Here is a 24,049-nt window from a genome sequence, read left to right on the forward strand (position 1 = left end):
AAAGATCCTGTCCTCAGGAAACCTAAGATGAGTGGTTATTTGTCAGTTGTTATTTGTCTGGTCACTGTGGGTACTCTGCTAAGCAGTTTCAGGGATCAGAGAGGGAAGGGGGCAAAGCCACATGCCAGGGCAGGGTGGAGGCTCAGAAGGTTCTTGGACAGGTCATATAGTACTGATGACAGTGTTGCATTTCCTGATGTTGACAGGGAGGTATAGCAGCTCTTCACCTGCCCAGTGCCTCCTGCACGTCAGGTATTTGAGAAGCCTTGACTACAAACTCATCCAATACCTGTTTTGCATATGTGGCTAAGGAAACACTGCAAGGTTGAGCAACTTTCTCAAGGCCACACAGCCAGTGGGTGGTCGAGGGAGGATTGAAATTCAGGTTCACCTCATTCAAAGATTTTGCTGACAGTGCGGAGTTTCTGGAAAGGCTGGGTAACAGAAGGATTTTCAGGTTGAGGATTGTGGGGATCCAAGGGCCTGAGGCATTGAGGCTCATTTCAAATGATTGCTGAGCCATGCTTTGTCAGATGTCTCTAAGAAGAAGGAGCTGTCCAGAGTCCTGGATGGATGGTCCTGGGGGGTTCTGGTGGGGATCTTTGAGATGATTTTGGAGGTGGGTTATCTACCCTGGAGTCCAGGGAGATAGGTAGGCTCTCTTGTGAGAGGAGCTGAGGGACAAGATTTAAGCCTTAGTTCTGCAGATGAACTACCTGGTGAAAACAGAGAAATTGTTGAGAATCAGAGGCTTGGAAAGGCAGCATGCTGGAGGGAATTTATTTGTTTATTTATTTTTATTTTAAAGATACCTTTTTTATTGTAAAGATACTGCACAGAGGGGTTACAGTTACATGAGCAAGGTAATGAGTCCAAGAAAGAGTTTCAGTGTAAGGCCCATGATGAGCTGGTGGCAGAGCTGGAAATCCACACATTGCTTCGTGTTTCTCACTGTCCGGGGTCTCAGTTTCTCCATCTGTAAAAGGAGAGGATTGGATAGGAAAGTTCCTATGACAATCCTGTCTCTTCTGTCCTGTGCTGATTGAATACATCGACAAACTCCTACTCTTTGGAGCTAAGACCAGGGACAGGCAGTAAGCTGAACAGATGTAGCTACTATGGGAAGTGGGACCATCCATTGTCCAGGCCCTGGGTGTGAATAAGCCCAAGTATGGAAAACATAATAGATGATGCTCTTGCCTGAATGGGGATTGGCTAGCAATGGACTGAAAGTGGCTTATCAAGATGCAGACTCTGGAGCCAGAGGTTCAAATCTTGGCTTTGACATCATTGAGCGTATAAATTCCAGCAGTGTTTTTTTTTTAACCTGCTTGGGCCTCAGTTTCCACATCTGAAAAATAAAAGCATGATATACATTGTAAGATCATGCATGCAGACTCTTTGATGAGTGTTAGGTACTACTAGTTTTTATTACTTTTTCACATAGATAGAACAAAATGAAACTGTTTTCCTTTTTCTCTCTACTCAACATAGAACACAGTATGAGCCAGCATGTGGGTCCCCCCACCACATTTAAGCAATTCTCTGATACCATCTCTTGTATCTTACAAAGTCAGTTCAATTCTGATGCTAACCAAGTTAGCACAGACCTCCCAAGTTAGGGGTCATCCCGACAAGATTGTCCCCTCCCCCCACTTCAGATGTCAATGCCACGCAATGGGTCCCTTGACTACTGTCCAGCTTGGCTATCGATCACAGGTACCATGACCTCAGTTGTTGAGTAGAATAGCTCACAGTAAAAACAGTCTACTTGTTATTCCCCAAGCTATCTTAAAGGCAACAGTGAGCAGGCCATTGAAGGGATACGTAGGGGAGGCTTGGAGGGATTCCAAGTATAGGACCTGCTGTGCTCATAAAGTTGCAGGTGTGTTCCGTCCTGGCACATGGACATGTTCTTATTTACTAACCAGAGTTCATTCTGAGCCCCATAGTGTAGGAATTTTGCATGCAGGCTCAACCAGTTATTAAGTCAATATCCAGCCCCTTTTCTCTGCCCAGAGGATTAGGGAGTGGGGGCTGAGGTGGACAGGGATGAAAATCATTCTGGTGACCAGGCTTCATCCATGAGCCCACTGGGAATCACTCTGGTAGAACCAATGATGCTCAGATTACCAGGAAATTCCAAAGGAGCAAAGGATCTGTGTCAGAGACGGATACCAAAGACCAATTATTAGAATCAATGATGCTTCTAATAACACTAGAATACCTTGAGAAATCACTAAGGGATCTGTGCTAGGATTTCAGGACAAAGATTCATCTCCCACATCTATCTATCTATCTATCTATCTATCTATCTATCTATCTATCTATCTATCTATCTATCTATCTATCTCTATCTATCTATCTATCTATCTATCTATCTATCTGTCTATCTGTCTATCTGTCTATCTATCTATCTGTCTATCTATCGTGATTTACAAAGTCACAGAATGACATACTCAGAGGTCATGAAAGGTTGTCTCACTAGGTGAGAGAGAGAGAGAGAAAGGGAGAGGAGGGGGGAGTATGCCAGATTTAAAGCTTGAGTTCAGGGTATCTATGAGAAAATTCTTTCCTTCCCTAACCTCAGGTGCTTCATCTGAAACCCCTCTTTTTGTGGTGAGACTAAACGGCAGTGTGCTAACTAACAACTGCGATGAATGTGGTTTCCTGCATTTCACCTTGAGATGTAATTGGAGAGGAGACAAAATCCCACATTTATTTTGCTCATAAGCAAAGCAAAAACAAACGAGCACACACTGTTTTCATGAGTTCTGGAATGGGGAGAGGGAAATCGGGGTTTCTGGGATGGCTCTGCACAATTCCCTCCAGGAGCATCTGGCCCATATTTACCCTCGGGATTGCTGTGGGTGGGAGGAAGGCATTGCTGTGGCTGGGCTCCAGGAATCCTTACTTGGAAGGGGGTAGCCGTGCCCTGACCCTGCAAGGGCAGGCATGTCATGACCGTGTCATGTTTGTTCTGCTGGGGCTTTGAAGGATCTGCAGCATTGTTTCGTGAAAAGGCGTTGGTCCCAACTTGCTTGTTAGGCTGGCACGGTTGGGGCACTGTCACCTCGGGCCTGGCAGGTTCCATTAATCAGCTTCTTGTCAGTTTTGATCCTCCATGGAGAGAGCCAGAGCTCCCATTGTGGGCTGAATCATGCCTTTTTAGAGAGAGAGAGAGCTGAGCCATCATGTTGGGGAGGGAGGGCTGGGCAGGGTCAGGGGTCAGCCTGAATCCTGCCCTCACTATGGCATGTGCTCTAACTAGCGTGCCTTGGTTCTCCTGGCATTGCCACCTACTTGTTGGGTGGACACAGGCTGGCTTCCATACCCCAGAACACAAAAGGCAACCAAGTGCTGACTCAAGTCTCTTTCTTCTGGTCTTGCTGAATCAGCCGAGGGGTTCCAGGATAATCTCGGGCCTATGCCTCACCCACCCTGCTCTGAGAGGCCATCATTGGTGCATGGGGTCCTAGGAGCCCCAGATTAGGGTCTTAGCCCCTGGAAAATTCTATGCGAGGCTCTGGGGGCTCAAGGTCTTTGCCTCTAGCTTGAATGGTGTGAATTTCCCTGGCTGTGTCCCCATGCAGTCCCCGAGTGAGAGTCTCAGCCATACTGCACCACCTCAACCCAGTTTCTGGGTCCTATCTTTCTATGTGGCCTCTCAATGAAACACACTCTAAGAGTGATGTCTTACAAGAAGGCCCTGCTTGGGCACTAGGAAGCCTGTTTATGATGGGGTCTCTGAAGTAGATGGTTCAATGGGATTTTGAACACATGCACTGGATTGATCCACAACTTCTCAACCCCAGTACCTGAGACCTTTTGGGCTTGATAATTCTTCATTATAGGGGCATTTCCCTGTGTATTGTAGTATATTTAGCAGCATTCTTGGTCTTCACCCTCTACATTCCATGAGGAAAAAAACCTTCCAGTTGTGACAGCCGAAATGTCTCTACAATATGCTCTGGGGAAGCAAACTATCCCCTGAGAGAGAACCTCAGAATTGATCTCTGGGTGACAGACATTGGAGGAATGGTTACTATTGGGAAAAAGCACAAGGAACTTTATGGGGTTCTAGAAAGTTCTGGATGGTGGTTTACACAGTGGTATGCATAGGCAAAGATGCATCGGGCTGAGCACTTCATGGCTTATAGTCTGTAGTGCCTGAAGAATATGTCTAAAAGCGATTCTTCCCTGTCAGGCAGAACTCAGTTTAGATCTTCACCGTTAAGGTTCAGTTTCCTTATGTGTAAGGATATTAAGAGGTCCTGCCTCAAAGGACTCTGCAAAGACCAAATGAGACAGAGAGTGTGATGTACGTAGCCCATCCCTTGCATAGGGTAAGAGCTAGCAAATATTAGCATGTATAACCTACAGGGGTATGTCTTTTTCTGGGTTTCATCTTCTTCATTTGTATTTGGCCCCTGAAGGCCTCAAAGGACTCTTGTCACCATTACATTTTGTGTATGTCTAAGAAGCCATTTCTTTCTCTGTATAAACATGCTCAAGGCAGTTGATTCTCTAAGATCAACACTGCTGGTCATCAGATTTGTTGGGTGAATGGCAGGGGTGAGGTGCTAGAAGGAGCCTATAGTTTGTAGTCAGAAATTTTAGAGTTGGAAGGCTAGAGCAGCTGGCTCATGTCTGTAATTCTAGCCACTTAAGAGGCTGAGATCTGAGGATCAGGGTTTGAAGCCAGCCCAAAGCTGCAAAGTCTCTGAGACTCTTATCTCCACTTAATCAGCCAGAAGCCAGAATTGGAGCTGTGGCTCAAGTCGGGAGAGTGCCAGCCTTGAGTGAAAAAGCCAAGCAAGAGCTCTAGGCCCTGAGTTCAAGCCCCACTACCAACACACACACACACACACACACACACACACACACTTTAGAGATGGAAAGAAGGAAGTCTCAGGGATGTGAAGACTTCAGAAAGCACAGGGCTACTTTGCAGCTACCCCTTCCCTCCTGAAGGTTCCCTGGAAGAAGGTTGCAGCTTAGTCCCCATTCTGATACAGGGTGGAGCTGACAGCCTGGGAGTGAGCTCCTTCTGTGAAGAGGTGAAACAGAATTCAGTTGTCAAAACCACTGGTCCTTCTGAATCATCCTTTTTGTGAAGGATTAAAAAAAAAAGCCACCCCCAAAAGGCACAGCCCACCTTGGAGAGCAGAGGTAACTGGGATTATGGGAAACAAAGTATCTTGGCACCAGACACCAAGTCAGAGGGTGGAGAAGGGAGGATCGAGCATGTACCACCCCCACGGAGGGTGCATAAAAGGCATCCACACCAGAGCAGAAGCCACAGTCTTCGGCTCCGGCCAAGCCACGCTTCCTTCTGCACCTACTCTCAGTCTTGCTGCTACCATGAGCTGTCGCCTGCAGAGCTCTTCCACCAGCTATGGAGGTGGTTTTGGAGGTGGCTCTTGCCAGCTTGGAGGAGGTCGAAGTATTTCTACCTGTTCTTCTCGGTTTGTCTCTGGAGGATCGGCTGGAGGCTACGGGGGTGGCATGAGCTGTGGATTTGGCGGAGGAGCCGGTAGTGGCTTCGGTGGTGGCTTCGGTGGTGGCTTTGGTGGAAGTTTTGGTGGTGGCTTTGGTGACTTTGGCGGTGAAGGCAGCCTCATCTCTGGCAATGAGAAGATCACCATGCAGAACCTCAACGATCGCTTGGCCTCCTACCTGGAAAAGGTGCGTGCTCTGGAGGAGGCCAATGCTGACTTGGAAGTGAAGATCCGTGACTGGCACCTGAAGCAGAGCCCAACTAGCCCAGAGAGGGACTACAGCCACTACTACAAGACCATCGAAGAGCTCCGGGAAAAGGTGAGCCCTCGGATGGCCAGAAGGGTTCCTTGGTGTTGAGTGGAGCCTGGAAAGCCAGACCAGCACATGCCATGTTTCAGGAAACAGGTGTGAAGCAATTCTTACCCTCTTGCAGGGGACAATTCTAATCGTGAACTACTGAGAGTCTACTTCTGATGGACTTTCTTTCTTATACCATGACTTCTCAAACACATCCTCTCTATGATTCATATTTCTTGATGTTATTTCGTTAAAAATGGTGTAGCTTCCTGAGTGGTTATTTCATTAGTGACTCTATCTATATCATCCAGACCCCATGGAGATATTTGGAAATATGGCATTTAAAAAGAAAGTCATCATGCATGGTTGACATGCACAGAGAAAGAAAGGCATCTTCATTCAAAGTTCTGGAAATAGCTGTTGATTTTTTTTTTTGCTAGTCCTGGGGCTTGAACTCAGGGCCTGGGCACTATCCCTGAGCTTCTTTTGCTCAAGGATAGCACTCTACTACTTGAGCCATAGCACCACGTCCGGCTTTTTCTGTTTATGTGGCATCAAGGAATTGAACCCAGGGCTTAAACTGTTGATCTTTGGAAGGGGTCCATGTAACCTCTGATTCTCAATTGGCCATGGAAGGTAGGAGGAAGCAGAGGCTGAGGACAGTGTGGGGCCTGGAGCTTCTCCATGAAGCCTGTCTTTCATACTGTGACATTAGCTTGTCAAGACAGAGAAACCCCAGTCTGGGCTGAGTCCCAGCTCTAAGTGCTTTGGACTGTAAATGTTTGGAGGAGAGATTCAAATGGGTGAGAAGACTTGGTTGATGTAGTCTCAGCTGGAAGGTTGGCTCCAGGGGTGTTACTGGAGCACGTGTGCATTAATCTCCCCTGACCTTAAGAAGGAGGCTTTCCAGACAGCGGGCTAGAGAGGTAGAGGGTCTGAGGCTACGGGCTACTCAAACATGTGTATTTTGGAGTGCTTTCCTCTGAAATCGATATCCTGGATATCCCCCATCCTGGTCAGATTGGAAATGCTAAAGTCACAGAGTACTGGAGGAGCTGAGCCCCACCCCTCAAGTCCTGCCCATCCTTTGCTCTCTAGCACATAAGCCCTTCAGAGATGACTTCTGTATTTTGTAGATCCTGGCAGCCACCATTGGCAACAACCGGGTTCTTCTTGAGATCGATAATGCCAGGCTGGCTGCGGATGACTTCAGACTCAAGTGAGTTTCCGTTCCCCCGTTTATTGCTCTCATTTTAGACAAAGGCTCTTCTGATGGGGGGGGGGAGGGACACTGAAAAACAAGCAGGAGTGAAGGTCTTGGAGAAGTAGTAGAACCTAGAGCAGGGGGAAAGGGCAGGGCATATTTCATATTCTTTATGCCTTGCTTTTAAAGAGAAACCATTCTGATGCTTTCAGGTATGAGAATGAACTGACCATGCGACAGAGCGTGGAGGCTGACATCAATGGACTGCGCAGGGTGCTGGATGAGCTGACCCTGTCTAAGACCGACCTGGAGATGCAGATCGAGAGCCTGAATGAGGAGCTGGCCTACATGAAGAAGAACCACGAGGAGGTGAGAGGGGGTGAAGGCCTGCCATGGGGTAAGGGACCCCCCCCTCCCCCGCCCCGAGGTAAAGAGTCAGCCTCTGCTCCATATGGGTTCTGGAAGCCCTTTCTAGAGTGATCTACAGGCCACTCAAGGCCAAAGTGAGGGAAGACCAATAAATCTTATACATGTTCCTTTCCCATTGTGCAGGAGATGAAGGAGTTCAGCAACCAAGTCGTAGGCAAGGTCAACGTGGAGATGGATGCCACCCCTGGCATTGACCTGACCCGCGTGCTGGCTGAGATGAGGGAGCAGTATGAAGCCATGGCAGAGAAGAACCGTAGGGATGCTGAAGAATGGTTCCAGAGCAAGGTACTAGCCCTCTTACCCCCACACATGTTGTAGCCTGCCAGGTGATGCTGGCTAGGCAGACATGAACTCTTGGCCAGAGGGTGGGCGTGGCTTCGAGTTGAGCTCCCCCCATCCTCTGCTTCCTGCTTGACTTTCAGAGCGCAGAGCTGAACAAGGAGGTATCCTCCAATGCTGCCATGATCCAGACCAGCAAGACAGAGATCACGGAGCTCAGGCGGACACTTCAGGGCCTGGAGATTGAGCTGCAGTCCCAGCTCAGCATGGTACCCCCTCTGTCTTAGCCCAGTGGCTCCCCTCACTCTCCCTCACCTGTAGCTCTGTCTCCAAGTCTGGCTCCTGCTGTAACCTATTCCTTATTGCTCCACCAGAAAGCTGGGCTTGAGAGCACCTTGGCGGAGACGGAGTGCCGCTACGCCCTGCAGCTGCAACAGATTCAGGAGCTCATCACCAGCCTGGAGGCCCAGCTGAGCGAGCTGCGCAGTGAGATGGAGTGCCAGAACCAGGAGTACAAGATGCTGCTGGACATCAAGACACGGCTGGAGCAGGAGATCGCCACCTACCGCAGCCTGCTGGAGGGCCAGGACTCCAAGTAGGTTCTGAGGCTCTGTCCTCTTGGGAGAGTGGCTGCAAGGACTGGTGCAGATTGGGCAGGGCTTTTGAGACAGCTTAACCCATGCCAGAGAGGGACCTGGCCCTATCTGAGTATAAACAACCTGGAAGCAGAGCTGGGGTCAGAATTCCCCTAGTCTCTCCAGTCAGACCCAGGGACCTTTCCACAGTGGGCTGCAGGATTGACACCTTTAAAGTTTATAATTCAGGCCTTTGCGTGGGCTGGCAGGAATAGGGGTATATTAATTTGGATGCAGCCCAGCCAAATGAAAGTATTGAGATGGTGGATTTGTGCTGGGTGTGTAGAATGCTTGCTTAGCATGCAAGAGGCCCTGGGTTTGATCCCCAGCATGCCCAAAACCAAACAAAAGCCAAGCTATCCTTGTGGTTAGAGGGCACTGAGTAAACCTTAGGGTTTACCTGCAGGTGCTCTGCCTCTTGGGACCAAGAATAATTCCTTTAGAAGGGCTTTTAGATAGATAGATGGACAGGCAGAGAGGTAGGAAGGTTTGTGGATTCCTGGTGTTACTGCCCCTAGGGCTGGAGGTACTGCTAGGAAAAAAAAAATGAACTCCAAACAATGATCTGAGCCATTCTATGAGGCTGGGGAAATACCTGTTTTCTATCACCCTCTGATTACTGCCATTTCTTTCCCTTCTAGGATGTCAGGCTTCTCTTCAGGAGGTAAGGAGACAGCACTGTGGGAGGTGGGTTGGGTTCCTGATGGGAGCTGGCAGGAGGTAAGGCCTTACTGCCTCCTTCCTCTAGGAACCATCACCCACAGCAGCAGCACTACTATTAGCTCCAGTGCCAGTGCCAGCGGCAGTGCCAGTGCTGGCACCAATAACACCAACGGCAATGCCTTTGCCCGAAGGTTTTAATTCCTCCCCTCTGTGGTTCCCTAGCAGGAAAGACAGCTGATGGTGTCTAGCAGGAGAGGGAGGGGCCCGCAGGGTCTGAGGCCCAATCCCTCTGCTTCCAGAACCCTTTGGGCCTTGACACCCTCTGAGGGTGGACCCTCCCTGCTCTTCTTTCCTGGTTGTATTCCTCTTCTGCCTACCTGGCCTTATCCCCTCTATGGTTTCTCCATTTCTTGACTCAAAAGAATAGATCATTCAATAAAGTTTCCTGCCTTTCTGCAAATGTATTTTTTGTTTCTGGCTGATTTTCTGAGGGCTGGCTCCTGGGGTATGGAGGAGGTGGGCCCAAATGGACTGAGAGATTCACCCAATAACAAATAGCATTTATTTATTTTGCTGAGTGTTATCTGAAGGTTATTCAAGTTAAGTCCTTAGACCAACCCCTGGCACATAGTAAGTGCTCAATAAACACCACATTCAGCCATGACCTTTCCAGTTCTCTTTTCTACCCTGTGAGTTCCTGCAGGGCAGGGATAGTTACTCAGTCATCCACACCCTCATGGCTAACTGGTTATAGGAGATAAATGACTGTTGAATGGAAGAATGAGAAGATGAATAGATAGAAGCTATGAGAAATGGAAGAGCAAAGTAAGCACACTTCACTGAGGCACAAAGGAAAACAGCCTCTGTCCCAGACAGAGAGGGTCTGAGACCATCTTCCCTCTGCCCCCAAAGCTGAGCTGTCCACAGTTGGTCTAATGCAGCCTGGTATCCTGATCTCAGGCCTTGCTGAGCCCGGGGTAGTTGTTGTAATTAGGGGTAGCTTTATCTCTTTCCTCCAGGGATGGCTACCTGGGCGGGGCAGGGACAGGTGCTGAACTTCAGGCCTGGTAGGGTCTCTGGCCTGGGAGACTTTCACCCAGATCCAAGAGAGAATACAAAGAAGCGGTTCCCATCTGGGCACCTTTGCAGCCTCATTGGGAGTGCTGGGGGAGCTATGCAGGCCAGACACTTCTGTCCGAGCCAGCCCAGGCTCATTCAAGAGCTATGGAGGAAGGTGGGTCATCCTGGATCTCTGGTCTGGGAGGTGGTCGAAGCAAGAGTGGAGAATCCTGCCTTTCTGTCCAGGGCTTTTCACCCCCCCCCCCCCCCCCCCCCCCCCCCCGCCGGGGCTGTCCTAGGTATCCGGGCCACCCTCTGGCTGCTGCCTGAAGCTGTGAACAAACACCCCTGGGCCTCTGTGTCTGACTCGTCTCTGTGTCATCCATTGTGAATGAAGCACCCGAGGAGCAGGGGAAAGAACACATACTCGCCCAGGACCACTTACTCGGCAAAGCTCCTTCACAGCCTTTATTTCATGCTGCCTCTGCCGGAATTGTTAGGCCCAGGTGAAATAAAGCAGATATTAATTAGATTAAGGAAGAAGGAAACTCAACTGGGATAATTAAGTCCCAAGGCCTAAAATTAATAAGTGCAAACTTCAGAAAGGGGAACAAAACTGTGGCTTGACATTTGCTGAGAATTGCAGAGTGAGTAAAAGTAGGGCCAATGCTCTGCAAGGCTAACTACCAATGTCCCAATGTCTGGTTTTTTGTTTTGGTAATTATTCTTGCTCAGCAAATATACTAAAACATGGAACTTAGCAGTTAGCTTTTATTGATTAATAAGGCCAAACTTGAGAGGTGGGATCTCCCTCTAGAAGAATAAAGGGAAGATCAAGGATGAGAACTTTGTCTTGACTGATTATTGGAATTGTAATCGCCATTTGTGATCACTAACTGCTAGATTGCTAGTTCTGCTTTTGTAACTTGCTTTCTTGCCGACAACGAAATGTGTTTTTTGCCTTTATAATCCCTGAGCTATTTGAGTTTTGGGCCATTCTTTGTCCCCTGAATGATGGAGAGTGGTTTTTTTTTTTTCCCTTTTTTTTTATTGTGAAAATACTGTACAGAGGGGTTACAATTACATGGGCAAGATAATGAGTACATTTCTTATCAAGCATTGTAGCCTCCTCCTTTGTTTCCCCTTCCCATCCCTTCCCAGCCTCCTCCCACCCCCCCAGCCCAATCCTCCCCCCCCACCACCAAAGTTGTAAAGTTCGTTTTTGACATGACAACTTGTACTTCTCATTGTTGCAATGGGTCCACCTGTATCCTTATTTAAACGACTTGTTTTTCCCCTTCCCCTCCACAAATTATACTAACATCAAATACAGAGGAAGCAGGGGTTATACTGTAGGGGGAGGGACATACAAAGCAACAAAGAAATAATCTTATAAATGCATGAAAGAAAAAAAATGGAGAGTGGTTCTTGAACAGAGAAATAAAACATCCTAGCTCGATTGGCTGTGTGAATGGATCTCATTCTGGGATTTGGGATTTTTTTCTGGATAAAACAGTAATCTCATGAGCCAGCATGGCTCACCCATTTCACCTATAGAAGGATGGAGGCCCTTGTGTGTTTAGTGACTCATGGACAATAAGACTTTTGGTGTGTGGCTCCAATGAGACACAAGGCTCTCCCTCAGACCCCAACGCCAGGGGATAAAGGACTCAATCATAATGATGTTCCTGTAGCGTACACGTTTCTCAGCATTGGGTCAGATTCTGGAAGGAAGAGCCTGACGCTTGGCAGGTGCTGCACCCAGGTGGCTAAGTACTGTGCTGCTTTGAAAGCTCCTGGCTTCTCCTCACCTTGAACCAAAGGCCCCTCCCTGTCCTCAAGGCTCCTCCCTAGGTTCATGGGCCAGTGCACTTCTGCCCTTCCCATGGGCCTGTCTGTCCTGCCCAGGCCCTGCAGGGGGCAAGCTCATGCCAGAAAGCAGGCCACTGCCTCTGGTCACCTGCTGGGATCTAGGGTGGAGGGGCAGCGCCAGAGATCCAGGCTGGGTTCCAGCCAGAGGTCCTGTCCATCCCCAGTGCTAGGCGTAGCAGTACTAGGAGTGACCACGGGTGTGATGAGGCATTGCCCAGTATCTTCCACGCCATGTCTGGGCTCCTTCTTCCCTCCCTCCCTGCAGTGTGTGGGTCTCAGGAGCTGCCTGGGAGACTGCAGCCCTTTGGGTGGTGTTTCTGGGGCTGCTGGTGGTTGGGGAAGAGCAGGGGATGTGGGGCACATCTGTCTAAGTAGCTCCTTGGGGGTTGTAGGAGCATTGGACACACCACTTGACTCCTTCCCTTGACTCAGGAAGGGACAGATGGTTAGGTGTGCTTCTGAGATTTGTACAGGCACCTGTTGGGGTAGGCATTTGGGGGAGTTGGTAATTTACTCTCTGGTCCATTTTTTTTAATATGAACAGTCATAAAGCTTTTTCATCTGGGCATCTCAGGGCAACTTAAAAGGAAAAGCCACAGCACAGAGCATGTTTAATGACAGCCTGGAGCCCGAGGCCTGGCCACAGACAGGCCGTCGTTAGCAAGAACGATGTTAGATGGACTGCAGGCCGGCCCCTGTAAATGCAGACTACTGAATCCAATCAGACAGGGTGCTCTGGGAGTTTACTTTGTGGTTCAGTTAAATGACACTTGAATCAAGGGGACGCTGGACACTGAAGTACCACACTCTGCATCACCCGCAAACCCCAGGTTCTGCAGATGCATCAAGGACAGGAAGGATGCTCTGGAGCTCTCCAGGCCATAAAAGCTGGGGAGAGGGAGGGAGAGACTCGGTGGCTCTGAGCAGGAGTCCTCGGGCTCTTCCAGATGGCAGCTGCTGGTCAGCGTGGGTTTGAAGAAAGAGCTGGCCCACAGGCAAGAGGACTGTGGCCTATGGGAGACGAAGGCAGAATGTGATTTCAAGACGACCAGGGAGGTATGGCTCCAGATTGAATCACCACCACGGCAAAGAGCCACTTGGTGCAGCATCTCAAGGCCTTGGGCAGTTGCCAAAACTACCTTCCAGGAGAAGAGAAAATACTTTGTATCTTAGGAGAGGTATGATTTCTAAAACATTTTGGGCCTAGAAAAGTGGGACTTTCAATGCCTGATTAGAGTACGACTGACCCAGTGGGAATTCAGGACTACTATAGGGAGAGCCTGTGAGGGTATCTGGACACCCATGGGCTTTGCTGAGCTTGAGAGTTTTAGGAAAAGCCATTACTTGGAGCCCTGCCATTGAGAGAGAGAGAGAGAGAGAGAAAGAGAGAGAGAGAGAGAGTGTGTGTGTGTGGTATGGTATTGGGCATTGGGGCTTGAACTCAGATTCTGGGCAGTGTCTTTTAGCTTTTTCACTCAAGGCTGGCACTCTACCATTTGAGCCACAACTCCACTTCCAGCTTTTTGGTGGATAATTGGAGATAAGAGTCTCATAGCCTTTCCTGCTCGGGGTGGTTTCGAATAGCAGTTCTCAGATCTCAGCCTCTTGAATAGCTTATGGGTACCAGGTGCGAGCTGCTGGCACCCAGCTTTCCAGAACTCTTTTGAAGACCTTTATGGAGAGGCAGCCATGGAGTCAGGGGAATGGCTTTCTTGGTTAGGCCTGGTGAGGCCTGGTGACGGTGGATGCAGATGAAGATTTGGGGCACCTGGGAGACCAGGAAATGGAACACAGAGAGAGACTTGCAACTCCTGCTTAGGAAGGTCTGAGTCATTGTGCTGAGGGCAGCAGGAATGAGGGTGGAAGTCAGTCCCCCAAATGGCCAGGACCAGAGGGAGGACAATTAAGCCCCTGGGCTTTGGAAGGTAAACATGGCAGCTGCTGAGACCAGGATATATAGGAACCAAAAGGCACATTTTTTTTCTCCAAAGGGAAGCCTGAGGTACATTTCCTGAGCAGATCATGGTGACAGGCTACGAGACAGAAGGGAGGCATGTGCCTTACTTGGCCAAGGCTTCCTCATGAAGAGTTGTCACAGAGACACGGGGTGGCCACCGAAACTGGCATTGCAGGTAGACAGTAACATTTTAGTATAAATGGGTCCAAAATATTGGGTGTATTTTTATCTGTTGAGTCTGGCAGCTTGGTTCTTCTAGGTCTGTGAAAGACCCTGAATCTTTCACCGTTGGAATGGAACATGGTCATTCTTGGATCCTTTAGAAAAAAGAAAATTAAACATGTTAGTTAGAAATGTCTGAATTTCTAAGTCTTTTTAAAAATTGTTTTTGGCCTTGCTAGAACACTTTCTTTCACTTCGTGTAGTTGTTCCTACATGTCTGTACTTGAGCCAGACATGAACTGTCAGCAGCTTTGGTGGGTGCTGTGGACGTGGTTTTTGACACAGAATAGACAGCAGCGGATCCAAGGTGCTTTGTGGATTAAGTCAATTCTTGTGTATTGAAAAAGTCAATTTTTTTTGGTCACAAAACTGAAAAAAAAAAGTTGAGTGGGGGAAATGATGATCAATTGTGTCCCCTTCCCCCATTTTTCTGGGTGGGGCCTTGATAGGATCTGCAGAGGTCATGGATGGGATTAGGTGTCTTGAATGGTGGGGAATTCTCTGGAGCTGTATGACTTCAGGCTGGGCCAGGCACTAGGAGGAGGATGAGGGCTGACCCAGCAGGTTTCTCTAAGGAAAACTGACACTGATCTTCTTGAGTAATCTTGTGCCCATTGGCCGGAGGCCTAGCTGCCCCTTTGGACTCTTGCCTAGTTTTCTTTCTTTGCTGTCTTTGGGATTTCTTGGAGATAGTAATTGGAACACTCTGACCAAAGCCCGGAGGAGCAGAGAAAGCAGATACCTTGCTTAGAGATTGCCTTCCTTCCTTGGAGACATTGTAACAGGCTATGCTGTGTATTCGGTATGGGAGAGACTGCCACAGCTGGTTACAAGGGGACTGAGGCTTGCTATTTTGGATCTTGGTTCATGCAGACCCATGGCTTCCAGGTGGAAGCTTTCTGGGAGGTGAAGAAAGAAGTAGCCATAGACTTAGCAGGTGATCTTGAACTTGATAGCCTTACAAAATGGGATTGGGAAAAGTCAGTGTCTTTTCTAGGCATACCACTTCTGTTCTTCTCTGAAGTTGGGTGATGGAGGACAGAGACCATCTTCTGAGCAGTAGAACATTGGTGTACTAGAGCACTAGCATCTAACTGGCACCTCTGCCTGCAGCTCAGTTGTGTGCTTTTGGGAGCATCTAGAGTAGAATCCTGCTCAAGCTACTGCATCTCTGGGCAGCAGCCCAGCCACTAGCCTTCCAATGACTCCCTTCCATACTTCCTTTAGAGAGGTGGCCTTGCATCCTACAATACACTTAAGACAGAGGAGGGAAGGTGGCCCCAAAGCCATCTCCTTCATCTAGCTTGTCACCTGCTCCAGGAGAGGAAGGATGCTCTCTCTATAGCCCTGGAGACATCTCTAGGGTCTACTGTGGCCCTCCTGAAGCACAGGTGTGGGTGACAAGGACCACAGAGCAGCTTGTGTCCCCTGTTTATACAGAAACCGAGATTTCACAATACAGGGATTGAAAAAGATGGAAAAGAAAACATTACATTCGCCTGCCCACCATCTAGGGACCCCAGACAGAGAAGAGCCATGCCAAGGGCTTAGCACGGACCATCCACTGGTCAAGCATTCTGTCACCCTGGAGGCAAATTGGAGCAGGGGGAGTATATTAAGGATTTTCCTGGGTGTATCTCACAGACTGCTAGTTGTTTACAAAACCAGGGCTGAGAGAAGGTGGGTTTGCAGCTCAGGCTCTGTCCTGATTAGCCTCATGGTTCTCTGCTGGGGGGCTATTTTGTCACCCCCTCCCCTTTCCCCAGGGGATACTGACAATGTTTGTAGCCACTTTTGGTCATTAAAACAGGAGCAAGGAGTTGCCATTGGCATCAGGTGATAAAAGCCAGTAACAAGGTCAACATTTTTTACAATGGAGTGAACAGCCCCAAACAACATGGGACTGCCCAGCCCACAGTGGGAACAGAGCTGCCTTAGGAGCAGTGCTGGGCTGAGAAACTCTGCCAGGGGACAGGCCTACTCCTCTCAGGAGCGCTGGGAGATGGCAGCTGTGAAGAAGCAGATAGGGGTCTGGGTGCTGTTTCTCTGCTCCTATTTTCTGGGAGGAGCAGCGTGAAGCAGCCTCTAGGAGCCTGTCACCAGCTGTTCTCAACTACCTCATCCAGGCGGCCAGGCGTGTCCACCAAAGGCAATCCTCCTCCCTGGGTAATTTCAGAGGGAAGCTTATAAAGCGTTTTAAGAGGTTGGGAATTACAACTTCAGAAGCACATAAATGCTTCCATAAACGCCAGCTTTGCAAACCAAGTGTAAGAGAAAAAGTGAACAGGTTCCCTAGTTCTTGGGAAAGTCCACATTTCAAGATAGAAGGATGGGCTTTTCCTTCTCTTCTCTTCTCTTTTCTCTGCTTTCTTCCTCTCTCCTCTCCTCTTCCCTTCCTTTTCCTTCCCTTTCCTTCCCCCTCCTCCTTTCCCCTCCCTTCTTTTGTCTTCTCCTCCCCTTATCTTTCTCTTTCCCTCCCTCCCTCCCTCCCACCCTTCCTTCCTTCCTTCCTTCCTTCCTTCCTTCCTTCCTTCCTTCCTTCCTTCCTTCCTTCCTTCCTTCCTTCCTTCCTTCCTTCCTTCCCTTCTTCCCATCTTCCTTCCCTCCCTGTCTCTCTATACCCCTCTCCCCTCTCTTGCTCCTCCTTTCCTTTCATGCTGGTACTGGGGATTGAACTTAGAGCCTTGCACTCTTACTTTGCTTGAGTCACACTTCCACTTCTGACTTTTTGCTGGTTAACTAGAGATAAGAGTCCCTCAGATTCATCTGTTGGGATGGCTTTGAACCAGAATCCTCAGATGTCAGCCTCCTGAGTATCTAGGATTACAGGTGTGAGCCACCTGCACCCTGCAAGATGGAGTTTCTTGGTCCTTCTCGGCTTGCTTAACTATTTAACTCTATTTGTTACTTATTTAGTTTTTGATTCCTTCTTTGCTGTTGGACATCTCTGTGACCTATTCAGGTCTGAGTAGACTAGACTCAAAATGCTGAGAGCACAAAAGGAACTGCCTTCTGGCTCCTTCCATTGGTCAGCAGTAGATTCTATAACAGCAGGAGACTTACAGTGATGCATTCATGGACTAAGGCTTGCTTCCACACCACCCTCTTCCTCACCACCATCATGCTATACCTAGAAGGCAGAGAGACTCAGCAATCCCATTGGAGGGCTTACACCTGTGACTCTTTGCTGGCTCCATCATAAACTACCACCAGAAACTGTTTTTTAGCCTAACCAACTCATCTATAGCCCCCCTGAATGGTTTTTTAAAACATTTACTTCTGTCTTGTCTGACCCTCCTTAGTTCTGTACAGAACAGGCAAGACTGAAGGATGAGCTTTGCCGTTCATTCCCATGAAGACATGGAGGATCCCAGAGAAGAAGGGATGCACTCAGTATCATCAACAGAGTTAGGATGGGAACCCGGCTCTCCTATTTCTACATTCTGTCTACCTAGACTTGATCACAGTTGTGTGGAGAAGTGGGCTGGGGGGAGGGGCAGTACATTGGTGTTTGACAGTTCTCCTTTTGGATCCAAATTCTGCCAGGTTTCTTTCTTTTTTTTTATTGTGAAAATACTGTACAGAGGGGTTACAATTACATGGGCAAGGTTATGAGTACATTTCTTTTTTTTTTATTGTGAAAATACTGTACAGAGGGGTTACAATTACATGGGCAAGGTTATGAGTACATTTCTTTCTTTTTTTTTTTTTTTGGGTCCGGTCGTGGGGCCTGAACTCTGGGCCTGGGTACTGTCCCTCAGCTCTTCAGCTCAAGGCTAGTGCTCTACCACTTGAGCCACAGCGCCACTTCTGGCTTTTTTCTTTTTGCTTATGTGGTGCTAGGAATTGAACCCAGGGCCTTGAGCATGCAAGGCAAGCACTCTACCACTGAGCCACCTTCCCAGCCCTATGAGTACATTTCTTATCAAGCATTGTAGCCTCCTCTTTTGTTTCCCCTTCCCATCCCTTCCCATCCTCCCCCGTCCCCCCACCCAAACCTCCCCCCTCCCACCCGCACCAAAGTTGTAAAGTTAGTTTTCGACATAACGACTTGTACTTCTCGTTGTTACAATGGGTCCACCTGTATCCCCATTTAAATGATTTGTTTTTCTCCATCAAATTCTGCCTTAGTTTCCACATTGGTAAAAGGCAGACACTATGAGCCACTTCCCAGAATTTCGAACTATGGGACTAACATAGGTAGAACCATGAGTTGTAGTTTGCTTTGATCTGTTTTTGTCCTGCCCAGTGGCTCAGGCAGAGAGGAGCTGCTGTGAAGGTGGGGGAATGGAGTAGAGGTGACAGGAGAAGGCAGAGAAAGAGGGAGGGAAGAAGAGTAGGAACCTAGTGCCCTGTGTGAGGCCACTCCCGGCTTATGGGATCTGGGGCAAAGACTCTTTGAAGTGGCAATAAAATTCATTCTGCTAGGAAGTGACAACAGCAGAGAGTCCTGACTTAGCAAACCAAAGTCAATTTTTTTTTTTTAAACAAGGAAAGGAATTCTAGTTGGATAGCAAAAAAATTTTACATCCTGATGAGATTAGTTTTCTGGGATAGGAAACAGGCTTTCCCAGGAGTCAAAGATGTGTAACATGACAACACCCTACAGAGAGTGTATATAAGTGTAGAGAGAGGCCTGGAGAAGTCAGAATCTGAGCATCTTGCTAGGCTGCCGCCTTCCTCGCTAGCGTCATGACCACCCAGATTTGCACCCCGACCTTGTCCTCTGGCTCTGTCAAGGGCCTCTGTGGCACAGCAGGTGGATTTTCTCGGGTGTCTTCCATCCGCTCCGTGGGCTCCTGTAGGCCCTGTGGTCCTGCAGGGTCCGTCTCTTCCTTCAGGACGAGCCTGTCTGGTCTTGGGAGCTGCTTTTCTGGCTCCTACCTGCCCTCTGGATGCCATCCCTCTGGCTTTGTGGGGAGTGGGAACTGGCTCTGTGAGGGTGCCTTCAATGGCAATGAGAAGGAGACCATGCAGTTCCTGAACGACCGACTGGCCAATTACCTGGAGAAGGTGCGGCAGCTGGAGCAGGACAATGCGGTGCTGGAGAGCCGCATCCGGGAGTGGTATGAGTGTCAGATCCCGTACATCTGCCCCGACTACCAGTCCTACTTCAAGACCATCGAGGACTTCCAGCAGAAGGTAGCAGTAACCTGGCGGCTGTTCAATGGAGAAGCTACGTTCCCACAGGAGGGGGCAGCCTCCCCAAACCTTCCCAGATGAGGACGCTCGTTTATTGGAATGGAAGGGCAAACTTTTGGTTTTGGTTTTCTTGAGGACCCAGGTTTCTCTTCACCGGTGCCAACTTACCAGCCATTCCTGATTTCCCCTCACTGTCTTAGCTCAGGGAGGGAAGGACCATTTACTAACTTCCATTTGGTTACAGCACCATGCTTCACACTGGCTCAACTTGGGGAGAGGGGTATTATTGGACTCATCTAATAGATACAGAGGTTGAATTGTTAGAAAATGTGTGTGTGTGTTGCACTCTGAACTCAGTGTCTTTTACTCATGCTTAGGTCTTTGTGCTAAAGGCTGGTATTCTGCCTCTTGAGCCATACCTCCACTTCCAGCTTTATGCTGGTTAATTGGAATAAGAGTCTCTTGGATTAGCCAAATCCAAATGCCTGCGCTGGCTTGGAAACCTTGATCCTCAGATCTCAAGCCTCCTGGGGAGCTAAGATTGCAGGCAGAGGTTGAATTTTGAGAGCTTCAGAAACTTGCCCCAAATCACTTAGCCTGAGTGTTGGATGTAGAACTCAAATCCTGTGATGTCCCGCCTGGGGCTCATGCTCTCTCTACACCCACGGTCCTGGTTCTGGGCGGGAACACGAGGTGCTGCCTGTTCTTAAAGTATGTCCCTTCCTGCTACCCTTATACTGCTGGTCAGCTCATGGGAAGTGTCTCATTCTACAGATCCTTCTGACCAAATCTGAGAATGCCAGGCTGGTCCTGCAGATTGATAATGCCAAGCTGGCCGCTGATGATTTCCGGACCAAGTAAGTTGGCTGACTGGGGAAGGCAGGGGTTGGTTTGCTGGGTTTCTGTTTAGCCTCAGCTCCCTAACTTTTTGGAGCTGGTTCAGTGGGAATAAAGACAGATGGACCTGTAAATAGGGAAAAGTTGCACAGTCCCTGGATTCCTTCTGGGACTAGGGAAAGGGCCACCGTGATTTTGACCCTTCAGGCAGACATTGAAGCCCAGGATCCTCTTTGCCCAAGCCTGTCTTGCTGCAGACTTGGTAGGATTCTATGCCTACAGGTATGAGACGGAGCTGTCCCTGCGGCAGCTGGTAGAGGCTGACATCAACGGCCTGCGCAGAATCCTGGATGAGCTGACCCTGTGCAAGGCCGACTTAGAGGCGCAGGTGGAGTCCCTGAAGGAGGAGTTGCTCTGCCTCAAGAAGAATCACGAGGAGGTGAAGCCGATGTCTCCTGACCATTCCCCATCCACCCCTACCACCCCCCTGGTTCCCACCCGGCTGACATGCCCCTGCTGGCTTTTTGGGCTTGTTTGCCAGAAAGTAGATCAAACCCTTGCATTTCATTCTTTATCCTCCCACGAATCCTGAGTTAGAAACCATTCCAAGCTCTAGCTCATAGACTAGAAGATGGAGGCATACAGCTTAAGTCATTTGCCTGGGATCACACTCACACAGAGTTCACATTCTTGCCTGGGATTCTCAAACTCCATGTGGGCTATCATGCCCAATAAGAGTTCAAAGGGCTGATAGCATCCCACTTAAATCTCCTAAGTCCCCAGGAGAAGGTAGGTACATGCCCACTGAAGGGAGAAAAGTTAACTATTCCATCTAATGGTACACAGCTGGCAGTGGGAAGAGAGTTTGAACTCAGGTTAGTTGACCCCTCAAGCCTTCTACCATCTTCCTCACTGTAGGAAGTCAATACACTCCGCTGCCAACTTGGGGACCGACTGAACGTGGAGGTGGATGCTGCCCCACCCGTGGATCTCAACAAGATACTGGATGATATGAGATGTCAGTATGAGACCTTGGTGGAAAACAACCGCAGAGATGTGGAAGCGTGGTTCAACACCCAGGTGGGGCAGCCCTGGACTCCAAGCACCTAGGGTGGGCTGACCCTTTCAAGGAGCTTTCCTTGGTTTTAACATATGCTCTGCATCTTTTCATGCACTGCAGACGGAAGAGCTGAACCAGCAGGTGGTATCCAGCTCTGAGCAGCTGCAATGCTGCCAGACAGAGATTATTGAGCTGAGACGCACGGTCAACGCCCTGGAGATTGAGCTGCAGGCTCAGCAGAGCATGGTGAGTGACCTGTGACTGAATGAGTGGTCACAGCTCAGGACAGGCCCCCCTCAGCCTACGGGCTATTATGGGGCCTCATCCCAGCCACATGGAGCTACCTAGGTGTCTAGGTACAAGAGTGGGTGGGATTCCTTCCTTTTGGCAACTCTTTCTCTTTCCCACCACAGCGGAATTCTCTAGAATCCACTCTGGCTGAGACAGAGGCCCGCTACGGCTCCCAGCTGGCCCAGATGCAGTGTCTGATCACCAATGTGGAGTCCCAGCTGGCTGAGATCCGCTGTGACCTGGAGAGACAGAATCATGAGTACCAGGTGTTGCTGGATGTCAAGGCCAGGCTGGAATCAGAGATTGCCACCTACCGCCGTCTGCTGGAGGGTGAAGATTGCAAGTGAGTGTGCCATGGGCTGTGGGCCCTGGGCCCTGAGAATTGGGCTGGGGGAAGGGCTTCACTCACCCTGCCCCTCCCCCACGTGACACGGAGGATATCAGTCTCTGACGTGGTTGTCATATAGATGAAGGTAATGGAGCCAAAGCTGAGAACAGATCCTCCTGGAGTCTCAGGGGGTGTGCCAACCACCTGCCTCTTGAACCTTTTGTTTTTGTTTCTGGTTATTTGGTTTTAGTTTTTGTGGAGGTGGGGATTGAATCCAGGGCCTTGAGCATGATAAGCAAGTGTTCTACTACAGAACTATACCTTCAACCTTTAAATTACTGGGAAATTCTATTATCCTCTCCAGCAGCCTCTATCAACCTTTTTACCCTCAGGGATTTCCATGGAAGGAGGGATTTTCCATGAACATCCCCAGGGATTTTCCTTGGTCCAAGGCCATTGGTTGTCATCCCCTATTGATTCCTCCATCCCCTCTTATCTGTTCCATACTGGATCTCAGGTCACTGCCCCCTGGCCAACTGTATCCTAATGCATGGTTTAACTTCCTCAGGCTTCCTGCCCACCCTTGTGCCACAGAATGCAAGCCTGCTGTGAGAGTCCCCTATGTCTCTTCTACACCCTGTGCCCCGACTGGGTCCTGTACCCCAGCCCCTCAAGTCAGCACCCAGATCCGCACCATCACTGAAGAGATCAGAGATGGGAAGGTCGTTTCCTCCAGGGAGCATGTGCAGTCCCGTCCTCTGTGACCAGCCACCGGCTCTCCGGCCAGAGCCTGCGGTCAGGGGAAGAGGACATCCCTGAGGCTCCTGGCTCCTAGATGATTCTACACTTCTCTAGAGGGTTCCTCTGCTTAGCAGGTTTTTCTATCAACACTCTTGTTGTATTATGCTTCTGATCTTCACTGTGCTTTTCATGCCAAACCAGGCTCCCCTGGAAATGTACCCAATAAAGTGTGTCCTCTTGGCATAGCAAACCCGGCCCTGGCTGGTTTCTGTTGATTCTCCCATGGTTAGTGAAGTGATTGGGCAGGAGAGGCAGTAAAGTTTCTAGGTCTGGTTTCAAGGCTCTTTTCTAGCTCTGGGGGGTAGCAAGTGGTGGTCATCTAAAAATATTTAATACCAGGGAAGTCTCCGGGTGTGGTCAGACAGAGCGGGTGCTGGTCCCATCTGGGTGGGAGTTGACCACAGTTCTCAGCTGTGCTCTGCCTGTGGACACCCACTCAAGGGTGGCCTGAGAAGAGGCAAAGGTCTTTCCCTCCAGGCCTCCTTGATCTGTTGGTGACCTTGCTCTTCTTTCCATCATCTCCTCCCTTGCCTAGCTCTTGTTTTCCTGCTTCCAAGACACTGGGGACCATTCGGGCAGCCAGCCTGAGGCAGTCATGTTAAGAGTTGGGGTTGGAACAAGCTGGGAGGGGAAAGGCAGGCCAATTCATGCTTCCAACCCAATGTGGGGAATGAAAGGGTGTCAGGGACCTCATGGTGGAGAGAGGCTCAAATAGAGCATTGAAAGGAGACAACCAGCCCTTGACATGGAGCAGACATCACATGGGCCAGATTCTAATGCTGAACCATATAGGTCTGGCTGTGGGACCTAACCAGGCCAGGCCCTGGATACCCTGCTCATGAGAGAAGCATGACTGTGAGAATTCCCATGGCCCCACATTGGTTCCTGTGTCTCTTAACCTATTGAGAACACAGGTCCAGAGAGGGCAGTGTCTCACCTCAGGCAGCACAGTGGTAAGTAGCAGAGATTTGGTCATTACTTAGCTGTTGAGCATTCTGTTTGGGAAAGACCTCACACTTCCTTGGTACCACATCTGGGCAGACAGACCACATGGCAGGGTTTACCTGATGTGTAATCATGCTGCTGGTGCTTTCTCCCACCATCTGGGACTTTCTTTGTTTTGAGACAGAGTCTACCTATGCAGTCTAGTCTGGCCCCAACCTTGTGATCTTTCTGTGTCAGCTTCCCAGGTGCCAGGATTACAGGCAGACATCACCACATCCAGCTTAGTGCTTTCCATTCTATAATCACTTGACAGCTTGCAGAGGACATGTGTATATCACCCATGACAGTCCTGTGTGGTTGTGGGCATGCAAGGCCTACTTGCTTAGACATTAAATTGTTCAGAGGACCTCCTTTATACTCAGTCTCACCAAGCCCCTCAACTGAGTTCCATCTGGGGCCATTGGCCGATGTACAGACAGAGCAGAACATGACACTTGTGCAATAGCTGCTGATTTACCCAAAGTCA

General features: G+C 49.3%; 2 protein-coding genes across 2 annotated transcripts; both read left to right on the forward strand.

Moving 5' to 3' along the window:
- Nucleotides 1-5,364: 5,364 nt before the first annotated feature.
- Nucleotides 5,365-8,310, forward strand: LOC122102466 (keratin, type I cytoskeletal 13). Its single transcript, XM_042673205.1, has 6 exons — nucleotides 5,365-5,820; nucleotides 6,936-7,018; nucleotides 7,216-7,372; nucleotides 7,556-7,717; nucleotides 7,855-7,980; nucleotides 8,086-8,310. The coding sequence occupies exons 1-6, from the start codon at nucleotides 5,365-5,367 to the stop codon at nucleotides 8,308-8,310; spliced, it is 1,209 nt and encodes a 402-aa protein (XP_042529139.1).
- A 10,501-nt stretch (nucleotides 8,311-18,811) lies between these two features.
- Nucleotides 18,812-22,639, forward strand: LOC122102432 (keratin, type I cuticular Ha6). Its single transcript, XM_042673145.1, has 7 exons — nucleotides 18,812-19,261; nucleotides 20,036-20,118; nucleotides 20,381-20,537; nucleotides 21,017-21,178; nucleotides 21,279-21,404; nucleotides 21,572-21,792; nucleotides 22,346-22,639. Exons 1-7 carry the CDS (start codon nucleotides 18,812-18,814, stop codon nucleotides 22,539-22,541), a joined length of 1,395 nt encoding a protein of 464 aa, XP_042529079.1. The 3' UTR covers nucleotides 22,542-22,639.
- The last annotated feature ends 1,410 nt before the right edge of the window (nucleotides 22,640-24,049 follow it).

Source organism: Dipodomys spectabilis, unplaced genomic scaffold (genome assembly GCF_019054845.1).
Source record: "Dipodomys spectabilis isolate Male_0828 unplaced genomic scaffold, ASM1905484v1 ptg000018l, whole genome shotgun sequence".
Lineage (NCBI taxonomy): Eukaryota > Metazoa > Chordata > Mammalia > Rodentia > Heteromyidae > Dipodomys > Dipodomys spectabilis.